Here is a 21,655-nt window from a genome sequence, read left to right as displayed (position 1 = left end):
CTTCTCCAGGCTACACTCCCAGGCCTATTTTATATTTTTATTTAGAAACAGGGTCTCTTAAGCCAGCGCGGCTGGCTTCGAACCTGCGCGATCCTCCTGTCTCCGCCTCCCAAGCGCGGGGATTAGAAGCGTGCCCACCACGCCCGGCAGAGCAATGCTCTTTCTGAAAACTGCAGCCATGCGAGGTATTTGAAAATAGAAATGGATGCACCTTATTTTGGCCACAGAGCCTAGGGCATTCTACCTCTGAATGATACCCCAGGCCTATTTTATTTATATAAATATTTTTATTTTTTATTTTTTGGTAGTACTGGGGGTGGAACCCAGAGACTTTCTACCTCTGGGGTATGCTCCCAGACCTATTTTATATTTTATTTTGAAACAGGGTCTCACTAAGTTGCCGAGAGCCTCACTAAGTAGCTGAGGCTGGCTTCGAACCTGTGCGATCCTCCTGTCTCAGCCTCCCGAGTGCGGGGATTACAAGCGTGCACCACCACGCCCAGCTTAGATTTTTATTTTGAAACAGGGTCTAAGTTGCTGAGTCTTGCTATATTACCGAGGCTGCTTTTGAACCTGCCACCCTCCTGTCTGAGCCTCCCGAGTACAGGGATTACAGGAATGCGCCGCCTTGCTCAGCTTTTACTGTGGTTTAGATGAAAACAGAGTCTCATTAGTCTGCCAAGTCTTGTTCTGTTGCTGAGGCTTGCCTCGAACGTGCCATCCTCCTGTCTCAGCCTCCCGAGTACTGGGCTTACGAGGGTAAGCCATCAGGCTCAACTTTTTCTGATTTTTTTTTCTTTGCGGGTCTGGGGATGGAACCCAGGGTCATTCATTCAACCACCGAGCTACACCCCCTACCCTATTTTTTTATTCTCTATTTTGAAACAGGGTCTCACTCAGTAGCCAAGGCTGTCCACAAACTGCAATCCTCAGCCTCCCAAATGCTGGGATTACAAGCGTGCGACACCACGCCTGGCTTGTTTTTTTTTTTTTTTTGTTTTTTAAACAGGTCCACTAGTTTGCTGAGGCTGGCCTTGAAATTGCAATCTTTCTGTCTCAGCCTCCCGAGTACCGGGCTTACAAGCATGAGCCGCCAGGCTCAACTTTTCTGATTTTTGAAACCGGATCTCACTAGCTTGCTGAGGTTGTCCCGGGGTTGCAGACACACACCATCGCACCAGGCCGCCATATCTGGCAATATTTGGTAATGAGGGGGATGACGCATCTTCACTGGGGCAGAGACTGGGAGGCGGAGGCTCGAGCCGCAGTCAGGCCCCGACCTGCAGACTCCGGGCCGCGTTGGCTGCGGGTTGACACCGGCTCCCGGGCGGGAGCTGAGCCCGGAGGGCGCAGCGGCATTCCCATTCGGTTGCCTTTTGCTCAAGCTGGTGAGTCAAGGGAAGATTTATCTCTTCCGTGACAGGATTCCAACGAAACACCACAGGCCTGTTAAAAAGCCACCTGGACGTGTCCGTGTAGAATTTACCAGCGAGTCTGGAAAATTCTCTCCCACACTCCCCATCCTCCCCAAACACGCTGCCGCTTGGCGTGGGGGGGCCGGGCAGAGAGCAAACAGAAGCCTCTGGCTAAATGCCTGCTGTGGGGTTTATTTTTTAAAAAATATTTTAATATATATATTTTTTGCAGTACTGGGGATGAAACCCAGGGGCATTCTACCTCCGAGCTACATCCCAGCTCGATTTTTTTTATTCTTTTATTTTGAAACAGGGTCTCACTGAGTTGCAAAGGGCCTAAGTAGCTGAGGCTGGCCTCGAACCCACGATCCTCCTGTCTCAACCTCCCAAGTGCTGGGATTACGAGGGTGCGCCACCGCACCCGGCACCCCCAGCCCTCTTTTATTTTCTGATTTTTTCTTTTTGTGATGCTGGGAATTGAACCCAGGGGCATTCTACCTTCAAGCTACATTCCCAGCCCAAATTTTTATTCTTTATTTTGAAACAGGGTCTCACTAAGTTGGGGAAGGCTACATTAATAGAGTCTTACTAAGTAGCTGAGGCTGGCCTCAAACCTATGATCCTCCTGTCTCAGCCTCCCAAGGACTGGGATTACAAACATGTGCCACCACGCCTGGCTAAGATTTTTAAATTAATCTGATAACCAAACGCACTGTACTTTAAGTCGGTCCTAGAGAAAGTCTGTGGAATAGATCTCCCGTGGAACAAAGAAATGTCAGAATAAAAGCCAGCAGTCACCGGATATCATTATTCTGCGTCATTTATTAAATATTTTTATATATGCATTTACAAACTTGACTCATTTCAGAACTCTGCCTCTGATCCATTTTTAAAACTCTTTTTTTGATTTTGTTTTTGTTTTTTTGTTTTGGGGGGGGGGAGAGGAGAGAGATTCTCTAATAAAAGGAGACCCAGGTACAAAACTAGGCAACGGGTATAAAAGTTTTCTTTAATACTTTCCTTCCATTCAGAAGAGAAATGAGGTGACAGAGAAATAAACCAAGACGTGGCTTTTGCAGAAAAATGTCAGTGTTCAGCTAGGACTCTCAGGGCAGGTCGTATTTCATCTGTATATGGCTGTGTATAGTTTTAATGCTTAGCTACTGTAGCATGTTGGTTGAATGAAGGGGAAAAACACTACCATTTGGACTAGAGAATCTAGAAGCCATGAATTGCTCATCCTCTAATAGCATGACATAAATCCACTCGGGAGATGACACCGAATTGGCCAGCGATCTGCGTTTATCCCAAACACTGTGGGAAAAGTTCCCTTAAAGAAAAAAGAAAAAAAACCTCCATTCTTCTTCATAAGCGAAAATGGGAGCCCGGAACATGCTTCCCTACTTAAAGAGTCTAAGACGATCGATTTTTGAAGCGTATAAGTATCCTTGAGACTAAAGTTGCTTTTCTTAAAAACGGATGCTGATTTAACAGGTCCCAGACTTGGAGCGCGGTCACTAGGAGACGGAGGCGCGGGTGCCACGAGCAACGGGATACGACTCACGGCAGGATAATTACACCATTCCGAAGACCCAGGGGCCCGAAACTCACTATTAATATAATCTGGGCGGCAGCATTATTTGCTACTTAACCATTTATTACATAGTATCCACACACTGGCTTCGAAGATGTGCACTCCCTGTAGGGTCGTCGGGAGTCCCAAGTTGCTTGTGATTGCGTCATTCGTATTGCACAGTTTTATAAAAAACATAAATACTGGCTACTCTAGTTTTCTTTAAATACAAAATACATGTCATATACTTTGACATCTATAATCATCTGCTTCAAGTGCAAATCAGGTGCTTTCTAATAAGTCCTTTTCCAAAAAAGGCATTTTTTAATACATTTTTTTTTTGGCACAGATCAAATGTCATTATGGCTACGCATCTAATTACAAGACATATATCCCAACCTTTAGAGGAGCGATCATATACATACGGTATAAAACTGAGTATATACAAATATACTTAGCGCAAAGGTAACCGAGGCGGGCGAGCCCCACCTAAGCGGCCGATCCCGCGCGGTTGCCATCACCATCAGGCAAGCTGAGAGGCGTCCTGTGCGCGGCTCAGGCAGGCTGCTGCGGGTTCACGTTGGCGTGCAGAGGATGCCCGAGGAGGCCGATACGCTGTTTCTGCTTCCTCTGTTCCGTCATCTGGAGAGTTAAAAAGTTTCCTCGTCAGCCCCAGAGCTGTCACACCCTGAGCCAGAGTTTTACCCCTGTGTTTGCCGGCTCGTCCTGAACCCACGTTCTACAAACAGCCCACTCGTGGCCGGGTTGCGCTCACACCACCCCGGGCATCTTCTGGGGCACGATGGGAAATTCCTTGACTCAGCCATGCAGGGCCACGGTTCAGAACGACTGCTCGCGGCTCCTTGTTTCATGGAGAAACAAAGCCCAAGGAAAAGCATGGGATTCGTGATCCGTTTCCCAAAGCCCTTTCCGAATGGCTGAAAGGTTCATTGGAAAACGGGGGACCCGCCGTAACTCTGGAGAAAAAGCGGTGTCTAGCATCCCAGCCTGAGGGAGTGTGTCTGGGGCCCCGCCCTGCTCCCTGGGGCCTGGGCTCTTCTCAGGGACCCTCGAGAAGTTGGTCAGAGAAAGAAAGTGACCTAGTCCATCTAGGAAAAAGAGCAGCGACCTCAGAGCTCCCCAAAGCCGGATGGCCTGGCTGACGACAGTGTCCAGGGTCCGAGGGACCCCGGCCCACCATGGGCTCCCCGTGGACACGCGTTTTCCTCACTCAGACGCAGGCTGATTCTACGAGCTTGGCCCGAGAACTCTATCCCCCGTTGACGGGGTGCTCTGACTCTGTCCTGGGTACTTTAGGGCGTACTTAGCTCCCTGCACTAAGACTGCTTTCCTGCCTCCTTCCCTTCCTTTTATTTCCTTTCCTTCCTTTCGGCACTGGGACTGAACCCAGGGGCACTCTACTTCTGAGCCATACTCCCAATCCTATTTCATTTTTTTTTTTTTTAACTTAAAACCAGGGTCTCACTAAGTTGCTGAGGCTGGCCTTGAACCTGGAATCCTCCCGTCTCAGTCTCCCAAGGACTGGGATGACAAATGTTTACTGCCACGCCTGGCTAGGATTTTTTTCTTACCCCAGTTTGTCCTCCCTCTGCAAGTGAGGCTGGTGTTACAGTGAATTGAGGTGGAAAGGGTCCATGAAATATATATATATATATATATATATATATATATATATAATATTTTAAAATTTTATATATTTGATTTATTTTTTTGTGGTACTGGGATGGAACCCAGGGGTATTCTACCTCCAAGTGACACCCCCAGCCCTTATTATTTTTATTCTTTCTTTCTTTCTTTCTTTCTTTCTTTCTTTCTTTCTTTCTTCCTTTCTCTCTTTCTTTCTTTCTTTCCTTTTTGTGGGTCTGGGGATAAAACCCAGGGGCATTTGACCTCTGAGCTATACCCCCTGCCCTATTTTTTATTCTTTATTTTGAAACCGGGTCTCACTGAGTTGCAAAGGGCCTCACTAAGTAGCTGAGGCTGTCCTTGAACCACGATCCTCCTGTCTCAGCCTCCTGAATGCTGGGATTACCAGCGTGCGCCACTGCACCCGGCTATACTTATATATTTTATATTTTAAATCTCTATTTTTGAAATTGTTGTATGCAAGGGGCTTAAGGGCCTATGCCTAGGTCTCTGGCTCCCTAAAATGGGGAGGGATAGGGAGTGCCGGTTTTGGTTTTAAAGTTTTTTTTTTTTCCCCTCCTTCTTTTTCCAAACACAGCAGTCAATTCTTTCAAAGCAAGATACTATTTTTAGGCCCCCGTGAAAATGTTTTCTGTATTCTGATTTACAAGGATTGAATATTTCCAAAAGGAAGCTTTTCATAAAAAGTTTTTTTTTTTTTTTTTTTTTTTGGTGGGGGGCAGGAAATAGAGTGAAGGCTTTCAGCCTGCCTCTAAAGTTTCCCGGACTGACAAACTTTCAAAAGTCTCAGCCGCGCAGCAGTCACGGGTCTGACCGAGGGAGGAGTTCCTCAGCGGAGATGACAGGCTCAAGTGACATCAGAATGTCACTTACTTGCTGTCCTCCTGCCTAACCGTCCCGAGAGTTGGCTTGGCACTTCCCCCTCGACAGGTCATCTTGAGAGGGAATCCGGACTGGGACTGTAATATTTTTGTATTATCTTGTTTTATTTTTTTTGTGGTACTGGGGATTGAACTCAGGGGCGGCCTTCCTCTGAGCCCCACCCCCAGCCCTCTTTTTATTTTTATTTCAAAACAAGGTCTCCCTAGGTTGCCGAGAGTTTCCCTACTTGCTGAGGTTGGCCTCGAACCTGTGATCCACCTGTCTCAGCCTCCCGAATTAAAAAAAAAAAAAAGTAATTTGGGTGCATAGACCCTTTTTTCTCCAGTGAGAGCAGCTCTTCTAGAAGGTTCTTCACGGCTGAGGATACAGTGGGCGCGCGTACTTGCTCGTCGGGCCTTGTGAGCAGCCCTGGCCTTTGAGACAATATGGCGGTCGTTTCGGGGACAGAGAAGGAACTGGGCCATTGCTATTATCCAGCGACGGGGATAATAAATGAAACAGATAAATTATAATAAATTAAAGGACTGAAATTGACTTGAAACCCTAAGGCCTAAATCTGAGCTCTATGGAACCAAGCCCAACACTGCTGGCCAAGAAAGTTTCCCCAGCCCATTCCTGCCCTCTCTTCGTAGCTTCTGACCTTAGGAGCTTAGTTTTGTCTATATATTCACAGACATACACAATGTATATATATATGTGTTTCTACATAATGCATCAGGATTATGTTACTGTTACCTATATCAAAACAAACATAATAGCCGGGCGTGGTGGCGCATGCTTGTCATCCCCGCGCTTGGGAGGCTGAGACAGGAGGATGGCGCAGGTTCGAAGCCAGCCTCAGCTACTTAGTGAGGCTCTCGGCAACTTAGTGAGACCCTGTTTCCAAATAAAGTATAAAATAGGTCTGGGAGTAGAGCTTGAAGGTAGAAAGCCTCTGGGTGCCACCCCCAGTACCACAAAACAAAACAAAAAACAAACAAACATAATGCCCCAAGTCCATCCTTAGCATACCCGCACGTGGTATTTATTCTCTGGACTTTATCTAAAACAAAGTTATCCATCGGATTCACATCTGAAGTTAAGGCCACTCAAAATTCAAATGTTGGAACATCTATTTTGAGTGGTGTGAAATGTCCCAGTTGTGGTATCTTTAAAAATCCTCAGCATTCCCACTTGGCTGAGTGAAAGCATTCTGGATTGGTGCGTTTCTCCTTCTGACTCGTTTCAGTCAGAAGCAAGAACTGGGCCGCGTTGCAGGCTGGGGGCAGGCAGAGCCGATTCAAGGTGGATTCACGGACATCAACGCCGTGGTCTGATTCAGACTGTCATGTGTTACTAGGGATTGAACCCAGGGCCGTTCTACCTCCAAGCTATCCCCTGAGATCTTTCTATTTATTTATTTATTTGTTTGTTTTGAAACAGGGTCTTGCTCTGCTGTTGAAGCTGGCCTCGAACCCGCGCTCCTCCGGTCTCAGCCTTCCCGAGTCCCGGGATCACAGGCGCTGCTGTGCCCGGCAACAGCAGATCAGTACTGTCTTTGAAAACCTGCTTTCAGGTCACAGCAGACTCCTGGTTATTCTGGTTCTAAACAGTCAGGAAAGCTTGACTTTTTACGATCCTCTGAATGCTCAGAAATGATGAATTTGAAAATCGCATGTCTTGGCGACAAAAAGGAGTTTAATATAACTGTATCAATAATCGTGCTCGGATTCTAAGAGCATTCCCTCACGGGTGGTGTGCATTTCCCCTTTCAGATCACTAAAACCAGGTCCCGGCGCCAGCACCCGGGGAAGGTGAGGACCCAGGGCAAGCCAGGCTCAGCCGTGCTGGGAGCCGCTCCCCTGCCTGTCCAGACGGCTGCTTTTAGAAGAAAGCGGCCGGGCGCACTTCGCCGTGCCTACCGAGCGAGGCTGGAGATTCTGTCTCCCGCGGTGGCTGGAGAGGGCCGTGTGCTGACGGGGAGGTTTTGCCATTCCTGAACATGCCATGCCCCATGCCTGCCCCATGCCTGGCCCTCCTGCGAAGCCCCTCCTGCGCTCCTCTGCCAGCTCCGAAGCCCCTGCTTAAGGCCGAAGAAGCTGAATCCCTTCCTCACACCAAACCTCACACCCAGGACCGACCACCGACTTCTCTCTCGACCACGCCGGGTCACGGGCCTCCTCCTACCAAATGGTGCCCTCAGAGGCCTGTTTCTTTGGCTTTCTTGCTAATTATGGGGTCCCAGAGGACAAATGCTGTATTAGCCCTCTTCCGCGGCCCTCGCTCAGTGTACGAAACGGAAAAGCACCCACTACGGTCTACTCGATACTCGGTACTGGATACTTAATAATTCAATTGAGAGCAGTTACTCTGATTTTTTTTAAGAAAAATATTCTTCCTTAAGCAGTTAATGTGAGATAACCCTTTTGCGGGGGGGGGGGGGAGGAGAAAAAAGCCAAAATGCTGTAACATGCTAGTGGGAGGTGGACTTCCAAGCGCTTCTTACGTCCCTAGCAATGACAGTTGAGGGCCGCAGTCCTATAGGAAGCCAGTCACATTTTTTTTTGCTGTTGTTAAAAAGTGAGCCCTTTGCCCGGTATTTGCTGTTTTGCATCAGGAAGAAAACATGCAAAAATAAATAGATTAAGGTCTTACATTAGTTCTCCTCCTCGGAATAAAGATGTAAGAGAACCACATTTAGCATTCAGAATCTCTTGGGAGGAGAGACGCGTCATCAATACTGAGGGAGCCATCCCAACCAGGCCACTGGCGGGGACAGACAGCGGCACCGCTGACCGCGCTTCTACTAACGCCCTCACGAGCAATTTTCCTCCCCCAGCTGGCAGTTTAAGAAAACAGCCACTAAAGAGGTCAATGAGGGTGAGAGCTAAACCCAGAGACACTGTTCCATCCTACTGGGGTCCACAGAAGATCTAACGATGACAGGTTCCTGTTTTCCAGAATACCCGCCCGTGAATGCTGTGCTTTCATGGCTCTTAGTAAAAAATGTCTCTCACCGGGGTTCTTGCTGATCGATCACTGGTGGGGCTTTTATTTTTTTAATTCAAAATTTACAGGGCAGGAATTCTCTCCATTTGACCATTTGGAAACCAGACCTTCTGTAATATATCAGCACGCTTCTTTTCTTGAATGCAGAGGTTTAAGAAATCTTATAACATCAAACACAATAAAATCCAAATCTATCTGGTAAATACATGAAAAGTTTGTCGTAAGTTACTAGAGATTGAACCAAAGGGCATTCTACCTCCCAGCCACACCTGCGGCCCTTTGTTATTTATTATTACTATTATTTTTGAAGCAGGGTCTCGCTAGGTTACTCAGTCAATGAGGCTGGCCTTGAACCTGTGATCCTCCTGCCTCAGCCTCCCAAGTCCTAGGATTACAGGAGTGCGCCACTCTGCTGGTTGCTGGCTGATTAGTTCCTTTTGAAAGAAGCAACCCTCTCTCCCCACAAAAGAAGCTAGGCTGAATTTTTTTCTGCAATTCTGGGCCCTTTAAGCAGATCGATCTTTGCAAAAATACTGGATCATGTACTATTTTTATTTATGTTTCTGTGTCGTCTATAACATTTTCCAAGAAGAAACGGTTCAATTTCAATTGGAAATTTTAAATCACAGGGGAAGGGCTTTCTGGAGAGTGGTCCCAAGTCCCAACTTTATTTTCTGCGGTACGGGGGGGGGGGGGATGTGGAACTCAAGGGCATTCTACCACCGAGCTGCACCCCCAGCCCTATATTTTTAATTCTTTACTTGGAAACAGGGTCTCACTGGGTTGCAGAGAGCCTCGCTAAGTAGCTGAGGCTGCCTGTGAACCTGCGATCCTCCTGTCTCAGCCTCCCAAGTAGTGGAATCACAAGTGTGCGCCACCATGCCCGGCTTATTGAGGCTCTTTTTATTTTTAATTCATCAGTATGAGGGCAGCGGTGTGTGGGGGTACACGCCCGTCATCCCAGTACTTGGGAGGCCGAGACAGGAGGATTGCAGGTTTGAGGCCAGCCTCAGCAATTTAGCGAGACTCTTGGTAACCTTGTGAGACCTTGTTTCAAAACAAATAAATAAATAAAAAGGGCTGTGGGTGTAGCTTAGAAGTACTGGTTCAATCCCCAGTACCAAAGACCAAAAACCGAAAAAGAAGGGAACTGGGGGAGGTGGCAGCCATTGTTTTGGGCACCTGCCCACCCCTGTGCTCATTTCTGAATTAATTCCTCAGCTCAACTGATGCCTTGAACAAGCAAGGTTCACTGGCTTGCGGAGCAGGCACCGGTTTCTTCCCTCGCCGAGCACCTCAGGACAATGAATCTGTACACGAAAAGGACGAGGGGGACCTCTGAAGGAAGGGCTTGTTTTGGCCGCCTCCGACTGCCCCCAGATAGAGCAGTTTTGTTTTAGACTTATTTTAAGAGACTCTCTAGGAAACTGCAGACACCCTACTCCTCTTATTAATAGACGTGAGCCCCTGAGGGCTCCCGAGTATGATAATGAGAACTTGGGGCCTCCACAGGCACCGAGCAAAGAGGCCGTGTTTCTTTAAAAAAAAAAAAAAAGCGGCACCAGGCTTCATGGGGATCATTGTCTTTATTTAAGTGCGTCTTAGTTGGGCGTGGTGGAAAATAAAAATCAAACAGGGCTGGGTTCAGAGGCAGAAGGCCCCTGGGCTCAATCCCCAGCACCACCGCCGCCTCTCACCAGGGAAAACACATGAGAATTATCGCTTAGTAGGGCACTAAGAAACGGGCCTCGCTCCTGGAGACTGACAGGTGCCACAGAGCTCGCTACAGCGGACAGGGGACCCCGAGACAGTTTGGTCTCCCGGGCAGGAAGATGGTACAATAAGCCGGGCACGGAGGCGCACGCTTGTACACCCGGCATTTGGGAGGCTGAGACAGGGGGATCGAAATTCACTGCTGGCCTCAGCTACTGCTTAGTGAGGCCCTCCGCAACTTGGCGAGACCCTGTTTCAAAAATAAAGAATAAGCTGGGCGTTGAGGTGCACACTTGTAATCCCAGCGTTTGGGAGGCTGAGACCAGAGGATCGCGGTTGGTGTCCAGCCTCAGCTACTCAGTGAGGCCCTCCGCAACTTAGTGAGACCCTGTTTCAAAATAAAGAATAAGCCGGGCGTGGTGGCGCACGCTTGTCATCCCCGCACTTGGGAGGCTGAGACAGGAGGATCGCGCAGGTTCGGAGCCAGCCTCAGCTACTGAGTGAGGCTCTCGGCAACTTAGTGAGACCCTGTATCCAAACAAAGTATAAAATAGGTCTGGGAGTGTAGCCTGGAGGTAGAAAGCCTCTGGGTTCCACCCCCAGCATCACAAAAATCAATCAATCAATCAATAAAAAATAGGGTTGGGGTATAGCTTGGAGGTAGAAGGCCCCTGGGTTACATCCCCAGTAATGTAATAATGAATATTAATAATAATAATTATAATAAGTAGAAAAATAAAAACGCTCCATGATCCATCTCAGAGAAGCACAGATCAGTGACGAGGCCTTTCCTGGTCACAATGGAGCGCGAGGAGTCCAGCGACTTACCTGTGGGAGGGCCTCGCCTCTCTCCTCTGGGGCAGACTGGCCTACCTCTTGTGGTGCAAAACTTACCCTCTTGCCTAGGGCGTCGAGTTAAAACACTTTCAGAAACTCACGTAAAATGCCGACTTGCACCTGTCTGGACATGCTCATCAGCTACAGAAATGCAGGCTCACACGGGCACGCCATCTGGGGCTCAGCCCTCGCCCCAGAGCCGCCACCCATCCCTGGGTACCCGTCACCCGCTGCCTGTGCAGGTTCCCATGAGAAGGATGAGGAGGAGATTAAAAAATCCATCCCCTTCAACTTACAAAGTCCGGGCGGGCAGGATGGGACGGTATCTCCGAAGACCCTATTCTGCGCCAGATCATGGATTCTACTCTGACCCTCAATATCTTTTCCCCAGCGCTTAGCATCAAGTCAGCTCTCCTCTAGCTTGGCCTATCCGTGGTTAAACCCAGAACACCGGACTTAGAGAGCTTGAATGAAGCCCTGATAAAGCTGTAGGCTGGGATGGATGCAGGCCAGGAAGATGGCCGTCGTGAACCCGGGATGGGGAAGGGGGTCGATGGCTTTCTGCACCTTGTTTTCTGTCCAGTACTTTGATGAAGTAGTTTGCTTTTCTTTACGGATCTGGTTTTGGTTTCTGGACAACAGCCAGGCCCTCAGAACACCTGAAAGCACGTACTGAGAGCGCCTTTCCCACAAAAGGGTGGCGAATCTAGGGGACGGCTGGGGTGAGTCTGTGTTCTGCTGCTCGGGTGTTTGGCCCCGGCTGAGGGCTTCCACGCTGTAACACGAGGACTCCTACATCAGACCTGCGATGCGCGGCAGAGCTGTGCGTGCGCGTGGGTAGCGGAGGGGTGGCCCCTCGTCCTCACCTGGTCTTTTAATTCTGAGAGCTGTCCGGAAAGGTTAGTGACCAGCTTCATGGTGGACTCCAGCTTCTCCTGCAGATTCCTGAGCTCGTTCTGTTCCCCTTCGGAGTCACTGCTGACCAAGGACATGGCCCTCATCCTGGGGAACCAGTCGAGGTTCCTTTCCTAGAAACCACATTTTAAAAAAAAAAAAAGCAAAGCAACGGAAGAGAGAGAGTTACTTGTAAGGGTAGGAATAACAAAGGCTGTCTTAACCGTGTCTCGGTGCCATCGCACGTTAGACTATTCCTATTATAACATTAATTTTTTGTAGATTTGTGTTTGTGTACGCGTGTGTGTGCACACGAGTGCGTGCATATGGTACTGGGGACTGAACCCCGGGGCATTCTACCTCCGAGCTCCACCCCCAGCCCTATTTTTTATTCTTTATTTGGAAACAGGGTCTCATGGAGTTGTAAAGGGCCTCCCTAAGTAGCTGAGGCTGGCTGCGAACCGCGATCCTCCTGTCTCAGCCTCCTAAATGCTGGGATGACAAGCGTGCGCCACCATGCCCTGCTCCCAGCCCTATTTTTTTATTCTTTATTTTGAGACAGGGTCTAAGTTGCTGAGGCTGGCTTTGAACCTGTGATTCTCCTGTCTCAGCCTCCCAAGTACTAGAATTATAAGCATGCGCCTCCACGCCTGGCCTTTTTTTTTTAACTGTTCGGTAATGATTGTTTCAATGGACCAGGCTGGAACTTAGAAGAGGAAGTCGCTTTAAAATTAAACACACTGGGGGAAGCAGGTTTCCAAATTAGAGCCCTGATCTGCGACTCTGAATACTGCTGCGCTGTTTTGCAAATCACAAAGCCTGCCCAGCGATGGGTTTTGTTTTAAGTAGTGATAAAATATGCAGGAGAAAACCTCGCCATTTCTTAAGCACACAGTTGAGTGAAAGAAGTATTTTAGGGGCGGCGTTTTTCTACCTCTGAGCTACTTTCCCAGGCCTACTTTATTTTTTATTTTTATTTTTTTGTGATACTAGGGATGGGACCCAGGCACTCTACCTCTGTGCTACACCTCCAGCCTTATTTTTTATTCTGCATTTGAGTTGTAAAGGGCCTCACTAAGTAGCTGAGGCTGTCCTCGAACTGCGATCCTCCTGTCTCAGCCTCTCAAATGCTGGGATTACAAGCGTGCGCCACCACGCCCAGCATATTTTTTTATTTTAAAACAGGGTCTCTTTAAGTTGCAAAGAGGCTCACTAAGTTGTTGAGGCTGGCTATGAACCTGTGATCCTCTTGTCTCAGCCTCCCAAGTCCTAGGATTACAGGCATGCACCGCCATGTCCAGTTCATAACGGAGTATATTTCTAATGGTATATTTGATAATGACTGGAATTCACATAAAAAGTATAAGATCTGAAAACATTTTTTTTTTTTTTGTAATGGAATTAAACCAGGGGCCTTTCACTTCTGAGCTCCACTCTGAGCCCAGTTTTATTTTGAAACAGTCTCACTACTGGTTGAAGCTGTCCTCGAAACTGCGATCTTTCCAGGCTCCCAAGTACTGAGATCACAGGTGTGTGCCACCACGCCCAGTTTCTCTTCCTTTTTCTAATAAGGAGTAGACAGGCGACTGATGTTCACCACTCCTCAAGCAACAAGGTCTCCTGTATTGCAACTTGAAACATCTAACAATGTAGGCTGGGGGGAACCTCGTCCCCATCCTAGCCCGTTCATATTTTGGTGGCACGGGGGAATCAAACCCAGGTATATTTTAGCTCTGAAGTACATCCCAGTCCTATTCTATTTTATTATATTTTATTTTATTTTTTGTGGTACTGAGGGTGGAAGCTAGGGGCTTTTCTACCTCCGGGCTATATTCCCAGACCTATTTTATACTTTATTTGGAAACAGGGTCTCACTAAGTTGCTGAGAGCCTCACTAAGTAGCTGAGGCTGGCTTCGAACCTGTATGAACCTCCTGTCTCTGCCTCCCAAGCGCTGGGATTACATGTGTGCGCCACCACACCTGGCACATATTTTATTTTTTGAAATGGGGTCTAAGTTGAGGAGGGCCTAAGTGGCTGAGGCTGGCCGTGAACCTGTGATCCTCCCACCTCAGCCTCCCAAGTACTGAGATTACAGGCACTTGCCTCCATGCCTGGCTGCAGTATTTTCATTAGATAATACCCTGAGCTTAGGTCGCATCTCAAATTACCAAGAAGAAGCAGCTGGGCGTGGTGGCGCACGCTTGTAATCCCAGCATTTGGGAGGCTGAGACAGAAGGATCGTGGTTCGAGGACAGCCTCAGCTACTTAGTGAGGTCCTTTGTAACTCATCGAGACTCTGTTTCAAAATAAAGAATAAAAAATAGGGCTGGGGATGTAGCTCGGAGGTAAACGCCCCTGGGTTCTATCCCCAGTACTGCAAATAAATAAATAAATAAATAAATAAATTAAATTAAATAAAATTGAAAAAAGCCAAGGAGTGTCCAAGTTAACTAGTATTTCTACCCAAATGGTTGGCAGTCAATCTGTCCCCTGCTCAGTGGGCTGCATGCCAGGGTGGTCAAGGTTCCTCTCTGCATAGAGAATCGGAATCTCCGAATGGAAGCATACAGTCTCACAACCCCTATCAAGGGAACAGAGAAACACAGGGGCCCAGTGGCCGTCTATTTGGCTAAGATTTTCAGGCAAAGTACGGAGAAGCCTGTCCCCCCACCGCTCTGGGACCAGCAAGCCCAGGGTGTTTGCAAAATCTGCCCCTAAGCCGGGCGTGGTGGCGCAGGTTTGTAATCCCAGCATTCGGGAGGCTGAGACAGGAGGATCGTGGTTCGCAAACAGCCTCAGCTACTTAGTGAGGCCCTCCGCAACTAAGTGAGACCCTGTTTCAAAATAAAGAATAAAAAATAGGGCTGGAGGTATAGCTTGGAGGTAGAATGCACCTGGGTTCCATCCCCAGTCTCCCCCCCCCCCCCCACACACACAAAATAAAACAGAGCCAGGCGTGGTGGCACACGCTTGTAATCCCAGTATTCGGGAGGCTGAGACAGGAGGATCACGGTTCGTGGACAGCCTCAGCTACTTAGTGAGGCCCTCCGCAACTCAGTGAGACCTTGTTTCAAATTAAAGAATCAAAAATAGGGCAGGGGGTTGTAGCTCGGAGGTAGAACGCCCCTGGGTTCTATCCCCAGTACTGACCCCCCCCCCCCAAAGAAAACCCAAAATAAATAAACAAAAAATTTCTCCCTTTATGTCTTGCTGTCTTGGGCAAGTCCTGCTGGAGCAGGGCGTTTTGTTTATACACCGGCTCATCTGGGGCGAGTGTTGGTGGGCCGCTCGTGCCCGCCTTGGCGTCATCCCTCGTCCCCAGGCCCCCCGATGGGGGCATCTCACAAGCCGATGTCACAAAGAACCGCCCGCACTGTCCTCCCATCCCCTGCCAGGGTAGCTCCTGTCACCGCTTCCTCTGGGAGCTCACAAGCCGACCACAGCCCAGCCGGAAGCAGGCGGACCACAGCGCTAGCTTTCGGGTTAGCTCTCTTCTAGGTAAAGCTGGAAAAGTCCCTGCAAAGGCAGGTCAATGCTGAAGGGCTAGGCCCTGGGTGGTACCAACCGAGCTCCTGAAATGTCCTGGGCTGGAGAGAGAGAGGGAGAGAGAGAGGGAGAAAGAGAGGGAGAGAGAGAGAGAGAGGAAGAAGGAGGAGGAGGAGGAGGAGGAGGAGGAGGAGGAGGAGGAGGAGAATATTCATCATTCTGAGAACAGCCCCCACCTTCTCAGCTGTTCTAAGAAAGACTCCTGACTCCTAAGAACTCATCCTCCTTAGACCAAGTCCTCCAGGTACAGAATCCTGTTTACCCCCTAAATGGGTGGAACATTAATAATGGTCGTATCCTTTGTTCTTTTACAGCCAGATGGATAGAGACTGTGGTTTGTGGGTTGGGAGGTGAGTTCTAGAAAAATGGAGAAGCTGGTTGTCTACTCTCAAGAAGCCTGTCTTTTTTTTTTTTTTTTTTTTTTTCTTTCTTTCTTTTTGGTAGCCCTGGGGATTGAACCCAGCATTCTACCTCTAAGCCATACTCCCAGCCCTATTTTATTTTGTTTTGCGGTACTGGGGATGGAACCCAGGGACATTTACCTCCGAGCTACACCCCCAGTCCTATTTTTTATTCTTTCTTTTGAAACAGGGTCTCACTGAGTTGCGGAGGACCTCACTAAGTAGCTGAGGCTGTCCGCGAACCGCGGTCCTCCTGTCTCAGCCTCCCGAATGCTGGGATGACAAGCGTGCGCCACCACGCCTGGCTTAGATTTCAATTTTGATCCGTTATTCATTTTGTAAAATAGCTTTTTTGTTCCGTTTTATACTTGAATGGCTTCCCCAAATCCTTTGCTATTGTTTCTGGCAAAGTACTTACATTTCTTACATTTATCTTTGTGTGTGTGTGTGTGTGTGTGTGTGTGTGTGTGTGTGTGTGTGTTACTGGGATTTGAACCCTGGAGCATTCTACTTCCAGACTATACCTATTTGATTTTATTTGATTATTTGATTTAGAAAAGGTTTTTCTATTTCCTTATTTGATTTAGAAAAGGTATTTTTTTGGGGTACTAGAGATTGAACCCAGGGGCATTCTACCTCTGAGCTACATCCCTCGTCCTCACTCATTCTCTGGGGCTCCTATCTCCACTCTGCAGGGTGTGTTACAGAATTCCAGGGTATTTTATCTCTCTCTCTCTATATATATATATATCAAACACATATGCATATATTTGATAAAGAGTCAAATTCAGAACATTTCCAGAATGAAGTATTTTTTCTAAAGCCATTTTTTATTTTTATTTTTAATTAATTAATTAATTAATTTGGTGGTACTGGGGTTCCTGGAAGCCCTTCTACCTCCAGGCTACACTCCCAGACCCATTTTATTTTTGGAAACAGGGTCTCTTATGCCAGCGCGGCTGGCTTCGAACCTGCGCCATCCTCCAGGCTCCGCCTCCCAAGCGCGGGGACAAGTGTGCGCCACCACGCCTGGCTAAAGCCATTTTTAAAAATGTCTCCACACCTCTCAACAGCTTAGGACTTGACCGCCTTGTTCTATCCAAGTCACTATTTCCTTATTTATTTTGTGGTACTAGGATTGAACCCAAGGGAATTCTACCTCTGAGCTACATATACCCCCAGCTCTATTTTTATTTTCTTTGGAAACAGGGTCTTGCTGGGTTGATGAGTTTCACTAACTTGCTGAAGCCTGGCCTCGAACCTACGATCCTCCTCTCAGCCTCTCAATGACCACCATGCCCGGCTTCATTCAAGGTCACTGTTTAGAATGAGCAGGAAATGCAGGGGTTGAAAGGTAGTTAGCCTGTCTGCAACCGCAGGGGCAGGTTGGGTAGCCCCGTGGAACTTACAAGTGAAGGAAGAACAGGTGTGTAATTTAAAATATGGAGGCAGGCCGGGCATGGTGGCGCACGCTTGTAATCCCAGTACTTGGGAGGCTGAGACAGGAGGATTGTGCAGGTTCGTGGCCAGCCTCAGCTACTTAGTGAGGCCCCCTGCAATTTACTGAGACCCTGTTTCAAAATAAAGAATAAAAAGCCGGGCGTGGTGGCGCACGCTTGTAATCCCCGCACTTGGGAGGCGGAGACAGGAGGATCGCGCAGGTTCGAAGCCAGCCGCGCTGGCATAAGAGACCCTGTTTCCAAAAATAAAATGGGTCTGGCTTAGGAGACCCTGTTTCCAAATTTTAAAAAATGTAAAAAAAGGTCTGGGAGTGTAGCCCGGAGGTAGACGGGTTTCCAGGAACCCCAGTATTAAGAAAGAAAGAAAGAAAGAAAGAAAGAAAGAAAGAAAGAAAGAAAGAAAGAAGAGGTTGGGGGTGTAGCTCGGAGGTAGAACGTCCCTGGGCTCAATCCCTAGCACCACAAAACAAACAAACAAACAAACAAACAAACAAACAAACAAGATAAAGGATGAAGGTGTAAAGGTGCTTTTCTGGAGTTTCTCAGAGTGGCTGAGTAGTTGAAGTGTGCGGCTATTTCACGTATGCACGCACGCACGCACAAGCACCTGGATCCTGAGACGGACTGACCCACAGGGAGGAAAGGTTGGCGACAGCACCCTCACCCGCGCAGGGCCCAGCCTCCCGTGCTTTCCTGCGGGGGTTTGGTCAGGCCCGCCTCTGCTCGCTGCTGCTACAAAGCACCCTCCCTGAAGGTCAGAATGTGGAAAATCCAGACAGCGCGGAGAGCTGTGTGCAGCGCCCGGGGCGTGCCAAGTGTTTCGCAATAAAGGAAGACTGCGGGAGACGGTGACTTCATCCCCGGAGGGCCGGGGCAGGAGGCGGACACTCGGCTACTGCTCGGTGCAGCTGGGACTCGACCCAGGCGGGGCTGCTGGCGGCTGGCAGGCAGTCCCGACACCTTGCAGCCGGGGCCTCCCCTTCCCTTCCGCATCCCTCTCTGCTCCAATATTCTTTTTGTGTGTGTGTGTTCCGGTATTGGGGATGGAACTCAGGGGCATTCTACCTTCGAGCTATACCCCAGCCCTTTCCCCTTCCTTCCTTCCTTCCTTCCTTCCTTCCTTCCTTCCTTTCCTTCCTTCCTTCCTTCCCTCTCTCTCTCTCTCTTGCAGTACTGGGGATGGAACCCAGGGGCATTCTACCTCTGAGCCACACCCCCTGCCCTATTTTTTAGTCTTTATTTATTTATTTATTTTGGTGGTCCTGGGGTTCCTGGAAGCCCTTCTACCTCCGGGCTACACTCCCAGACCTATTTTTACATTTTTATTTGGAAACAGGGTCTCCTAAGCCAGCGCGCGCGGCTGGCTTCGAGCCTGCGCCATCCTCCTGTCTCCGCCTCCCAAGCGCCCGGCTCACAAGTGCGTGCACTCTCGCGCGCTCTCTCTCTCTTTCTCTTCCTCTCCTCCTCCTTCCTCCTCCCCCCCTTTCTCTCTCGCATGCTGGGTATGGAACCCAGGGGCTTTCTACTTCTGGGCTACACTCCCAGACCTATTTCCTATTTTACTTGGAAACAGGGTCTCACTAAATTGCTGAGACCCTCACTAAGTAGCTGGAGGGCCTAAGTAGTAGCTGAGGTTGGCTTCGAACCTGCGCCATCCTTCTGTCTCAGCCTCCCAAGTACTGGGATTACAAGCGTGCACCACCATACCCGGCTTTCTTTCTTTCATTAATTAATTAATTAATTTATTATTTGATGGTACTGGGGATTGAACCCAGGGGCTTTCTACCTCCGGGCTATACTCCCAGACCTATTTCCTATTTTATTTGGAAACAGGATCTCACTAAGTAGCTGAGGCTGGCTTCAAACCTGTGTGATCCTCCTGTCTCAGCCTCCCAAGTGCTGGGATCACAAGTGTGCGCCACCATGACCGGCTGAGCATTTTTAATTAATTAATTAATTTTTTGCGTGTCTGGGGATGGAACCCAGAGGCATTTGACCTCCGAGCTATGCCCCCCTGCCCAGTTTTTTATTCTTCATTTTGAAACAGGGTCTCACTGAGTTGCAGAGGGCCTAAGTAGCTGAGGCTGTCCGCGAACCGCGATCCTCCAGTCTCAGCCTCCCGAATGCTGGGATGACAAGCGTGCGCCGCCACGGCCGGCTGAGCATTTTTGACTTTGGAACCAGGTCTTGCTAAGTTGTTGAGGCTGTCCTAGACCCTGTGATCCTCCTGTCTGCCCCTCCACGTACCAGGACCCAGGTGTCATAGGATTTCAGTCCCCTCGGCAAAGTACGGGATGAATTTTCCATCCAATAGTGCGGACTTCCTGATCACCACCTACAGACTGACACACACTCTCAGATTAGTTAGCATGAGTGCAAATCCACACGGTGCTAAAATTATAGGGGAAATGTTGGGGGGGGGGATATGGGCACATAAATTACCGCAAAAACTTAAATATAGATCAAGGTTAATAAGAGTTTGATTATTAAAATATGTGGAAAGGAAACTCAGGGTGGTTTTCTTTTCTTTCTTTTCTTTTTTTTTTTTTTGCTTGCTTTAAATTTCCAGGGATCATGTAGAGTCCATATCCTGAAAGAACAGCCCTGCCTCCTCTCCAAACCTCTGGGAGGCTGAGACAGCAGGATCGCAGGTTCGCGGCCAGCCTCAGCTACTTAGTGAGGCTCCCCGCAACTTAGTGAGACCTTGTTTCAAAAGAAAGAATAAAAAATAGGGCTGGGGGTACAGCTCAGAGGTAGAAGGCCCCTGGGTTCTATCCCTAGTACCGCACCAAAAAAAAAAAAAAAAAAAAAAACAGCATCCTTTGATGCCAAATTCTCAGGCTTAATCAAAGCGTGGCGTGGCTGAGGCCACGCGCCCGGGGCCCAGGGTTCCCCCTCGTGATCCCCTTGGAGTGGCTGCTCACAAGACTCGCTAAGTCCTCCCGCTCAGGACAGAAGCCGAAAGGGCTGGGATTTTTTGTGACCCTAAAGTAAGGTGATTAGCAGAAGACGTTAGTGCCGAGCAGACTGAGGGGAGGGGGCTCGGGAGAGAAGAAAGCGGAGAGGGAGGAGGGCTGTGACCCCGGGACAGCAGTCGCCGTCCCAGCACGTAGTGTGTGCGTGTGCGTGCACAGGTGAAGGGCGCAGGGTTTCCGGAGCAGAGGACAAGAAGTGGTCCCGAGACGTCCAGCGGGCGACCTGGAAACGCTCTCTCTCACCTCCCGCCTCCCCATCCTCCCCGAGACAGGATCCAGGGCACGGAATTTCTGAATCCTGGCTGAGTGTTATTTTTTGAGGTACTGGGGATGGAACCCACGGCATTTTACCTCCAAGCTGCACCCCCAGCCCTATTTTTTTTTCTTCTTTCTTTTGAAACAGGGTCTCACTGAGTTGCAGAGGGCCTCACCAAGTAGCTGAGGCTGGCCACAAACCTGGATCCTCCTGTCTCAGCCTCCCGAATGCTGGGGTGACAAGCGTGCGCCGCCACGCCCAGCTTAGTTTCTTAGATAGGTATGTGTTCTATTTCTTCTTTGGGGCCCTTACTGCTCACAGGGTGATTCACAGATCAGCCCCTTCTGTACCCCTGGAAGGTTGTCAGAAATTCTTACGTCTTGACAGTGGCTGCTGAGTCAGAATTTAAAAAAAATTTTTTTTTTTTTTTCTGGTACTGGAGGTTGAACCTAGGGGCATTCTACCTCTGAGCTACACCTCCAGACCTATTTTAATTAATTATTTTTTTATTTTTTGTGGTACTGGGGATTGAACCCAGAAGCATTCTACCACCGAGCTACATCCCTAGCCCCATTTTTTTAAATTCTTTTTTTTTTTTGGAAACAGGGTCTCATAAGTTGCGGAGGGCCTCACTACTATTAGCTGAGGCTGTCTTCCAACCAGAGATCCTCCTGTCTCAGCCTCCCAAGTTCTGAGATTACAAGAGTGCGCCACCATGCTTGGCTTAATATTTGAATTTTAATCAGCTCCCCAGGCGACTGTAAACGTGCACTAAAACCTCAGGAACACAGAATTAGCCAGTACAGACCTCGCAAGGAGACGGTGGAAGTCTGTTCCCCTCTGCCCCTGCAGAGCCTCAGAACCCATGGGGCCTGATAGCTGGGTGTTCAGGAAGTAGGACCCCATGCCCACCTCCCTGGCACGGTCACCAAGTCCAAGCCGGCCCGCGGGGAGGCTTCGACCACCAGACCCGACTCGTGTGGACAAGAAAACGTGAAAGTCACATCTGCGCCAGAGGCATGCAGCCCCAGACGAAGTGCACCCT

General features: G+C 48.8%; 1 protein-coding gene across 5 annotated transcripts in view; it reads right to left on the bottom strand.

Annotated features, from left to right (window-relative positions):
- Positions 1-3,543: 3,543 nt before the first annotated feature.
- The window catches only part of ITPR1 (inositol 1,4,5-trisphosphate receptor type 1), a gene marked incomplete at both ends in the record, with an annotated part of 305,516 nt that continues 287,404 nt past the window's right edge, over positions 3,544-21,655 (bottom strand). For all 5 annotated transcript variants that reach the window (XM_080718249.1, XM_080718250.1, XM_080718252.1 and 2 more), the window contains 2 exons: positions 3,544-3,630; positions 11,943-12,104. In XM_080718249.1, the coding sequence (XP_080574375.1) occupies positions 3,544-3,630; positions 11,943-12,104 (249 nt within the window). The remainder of the gene's footprint in view (positions 3,631-11,942; positions 12,105-21,655) is intronic.

Source organism: Muscardinus avellanarius (genome assembly GCF_963383645.1).
Source record: "Muscardinus avellanarius genome assembly, chromosome: 22".
In the NCBI taxonomy this organism is placed as follows: domain Eukaryota; kingdom Metazoa; phylum Chordata; class Mammalia; order Rodentia; family Gliridae; genus Muscardinus; species Muscardinus avellanarius.
Note: the sequence above shows the minus strand (reverse complement) of the source record. Positions and strands in the feature narration are given on the sequence as shown.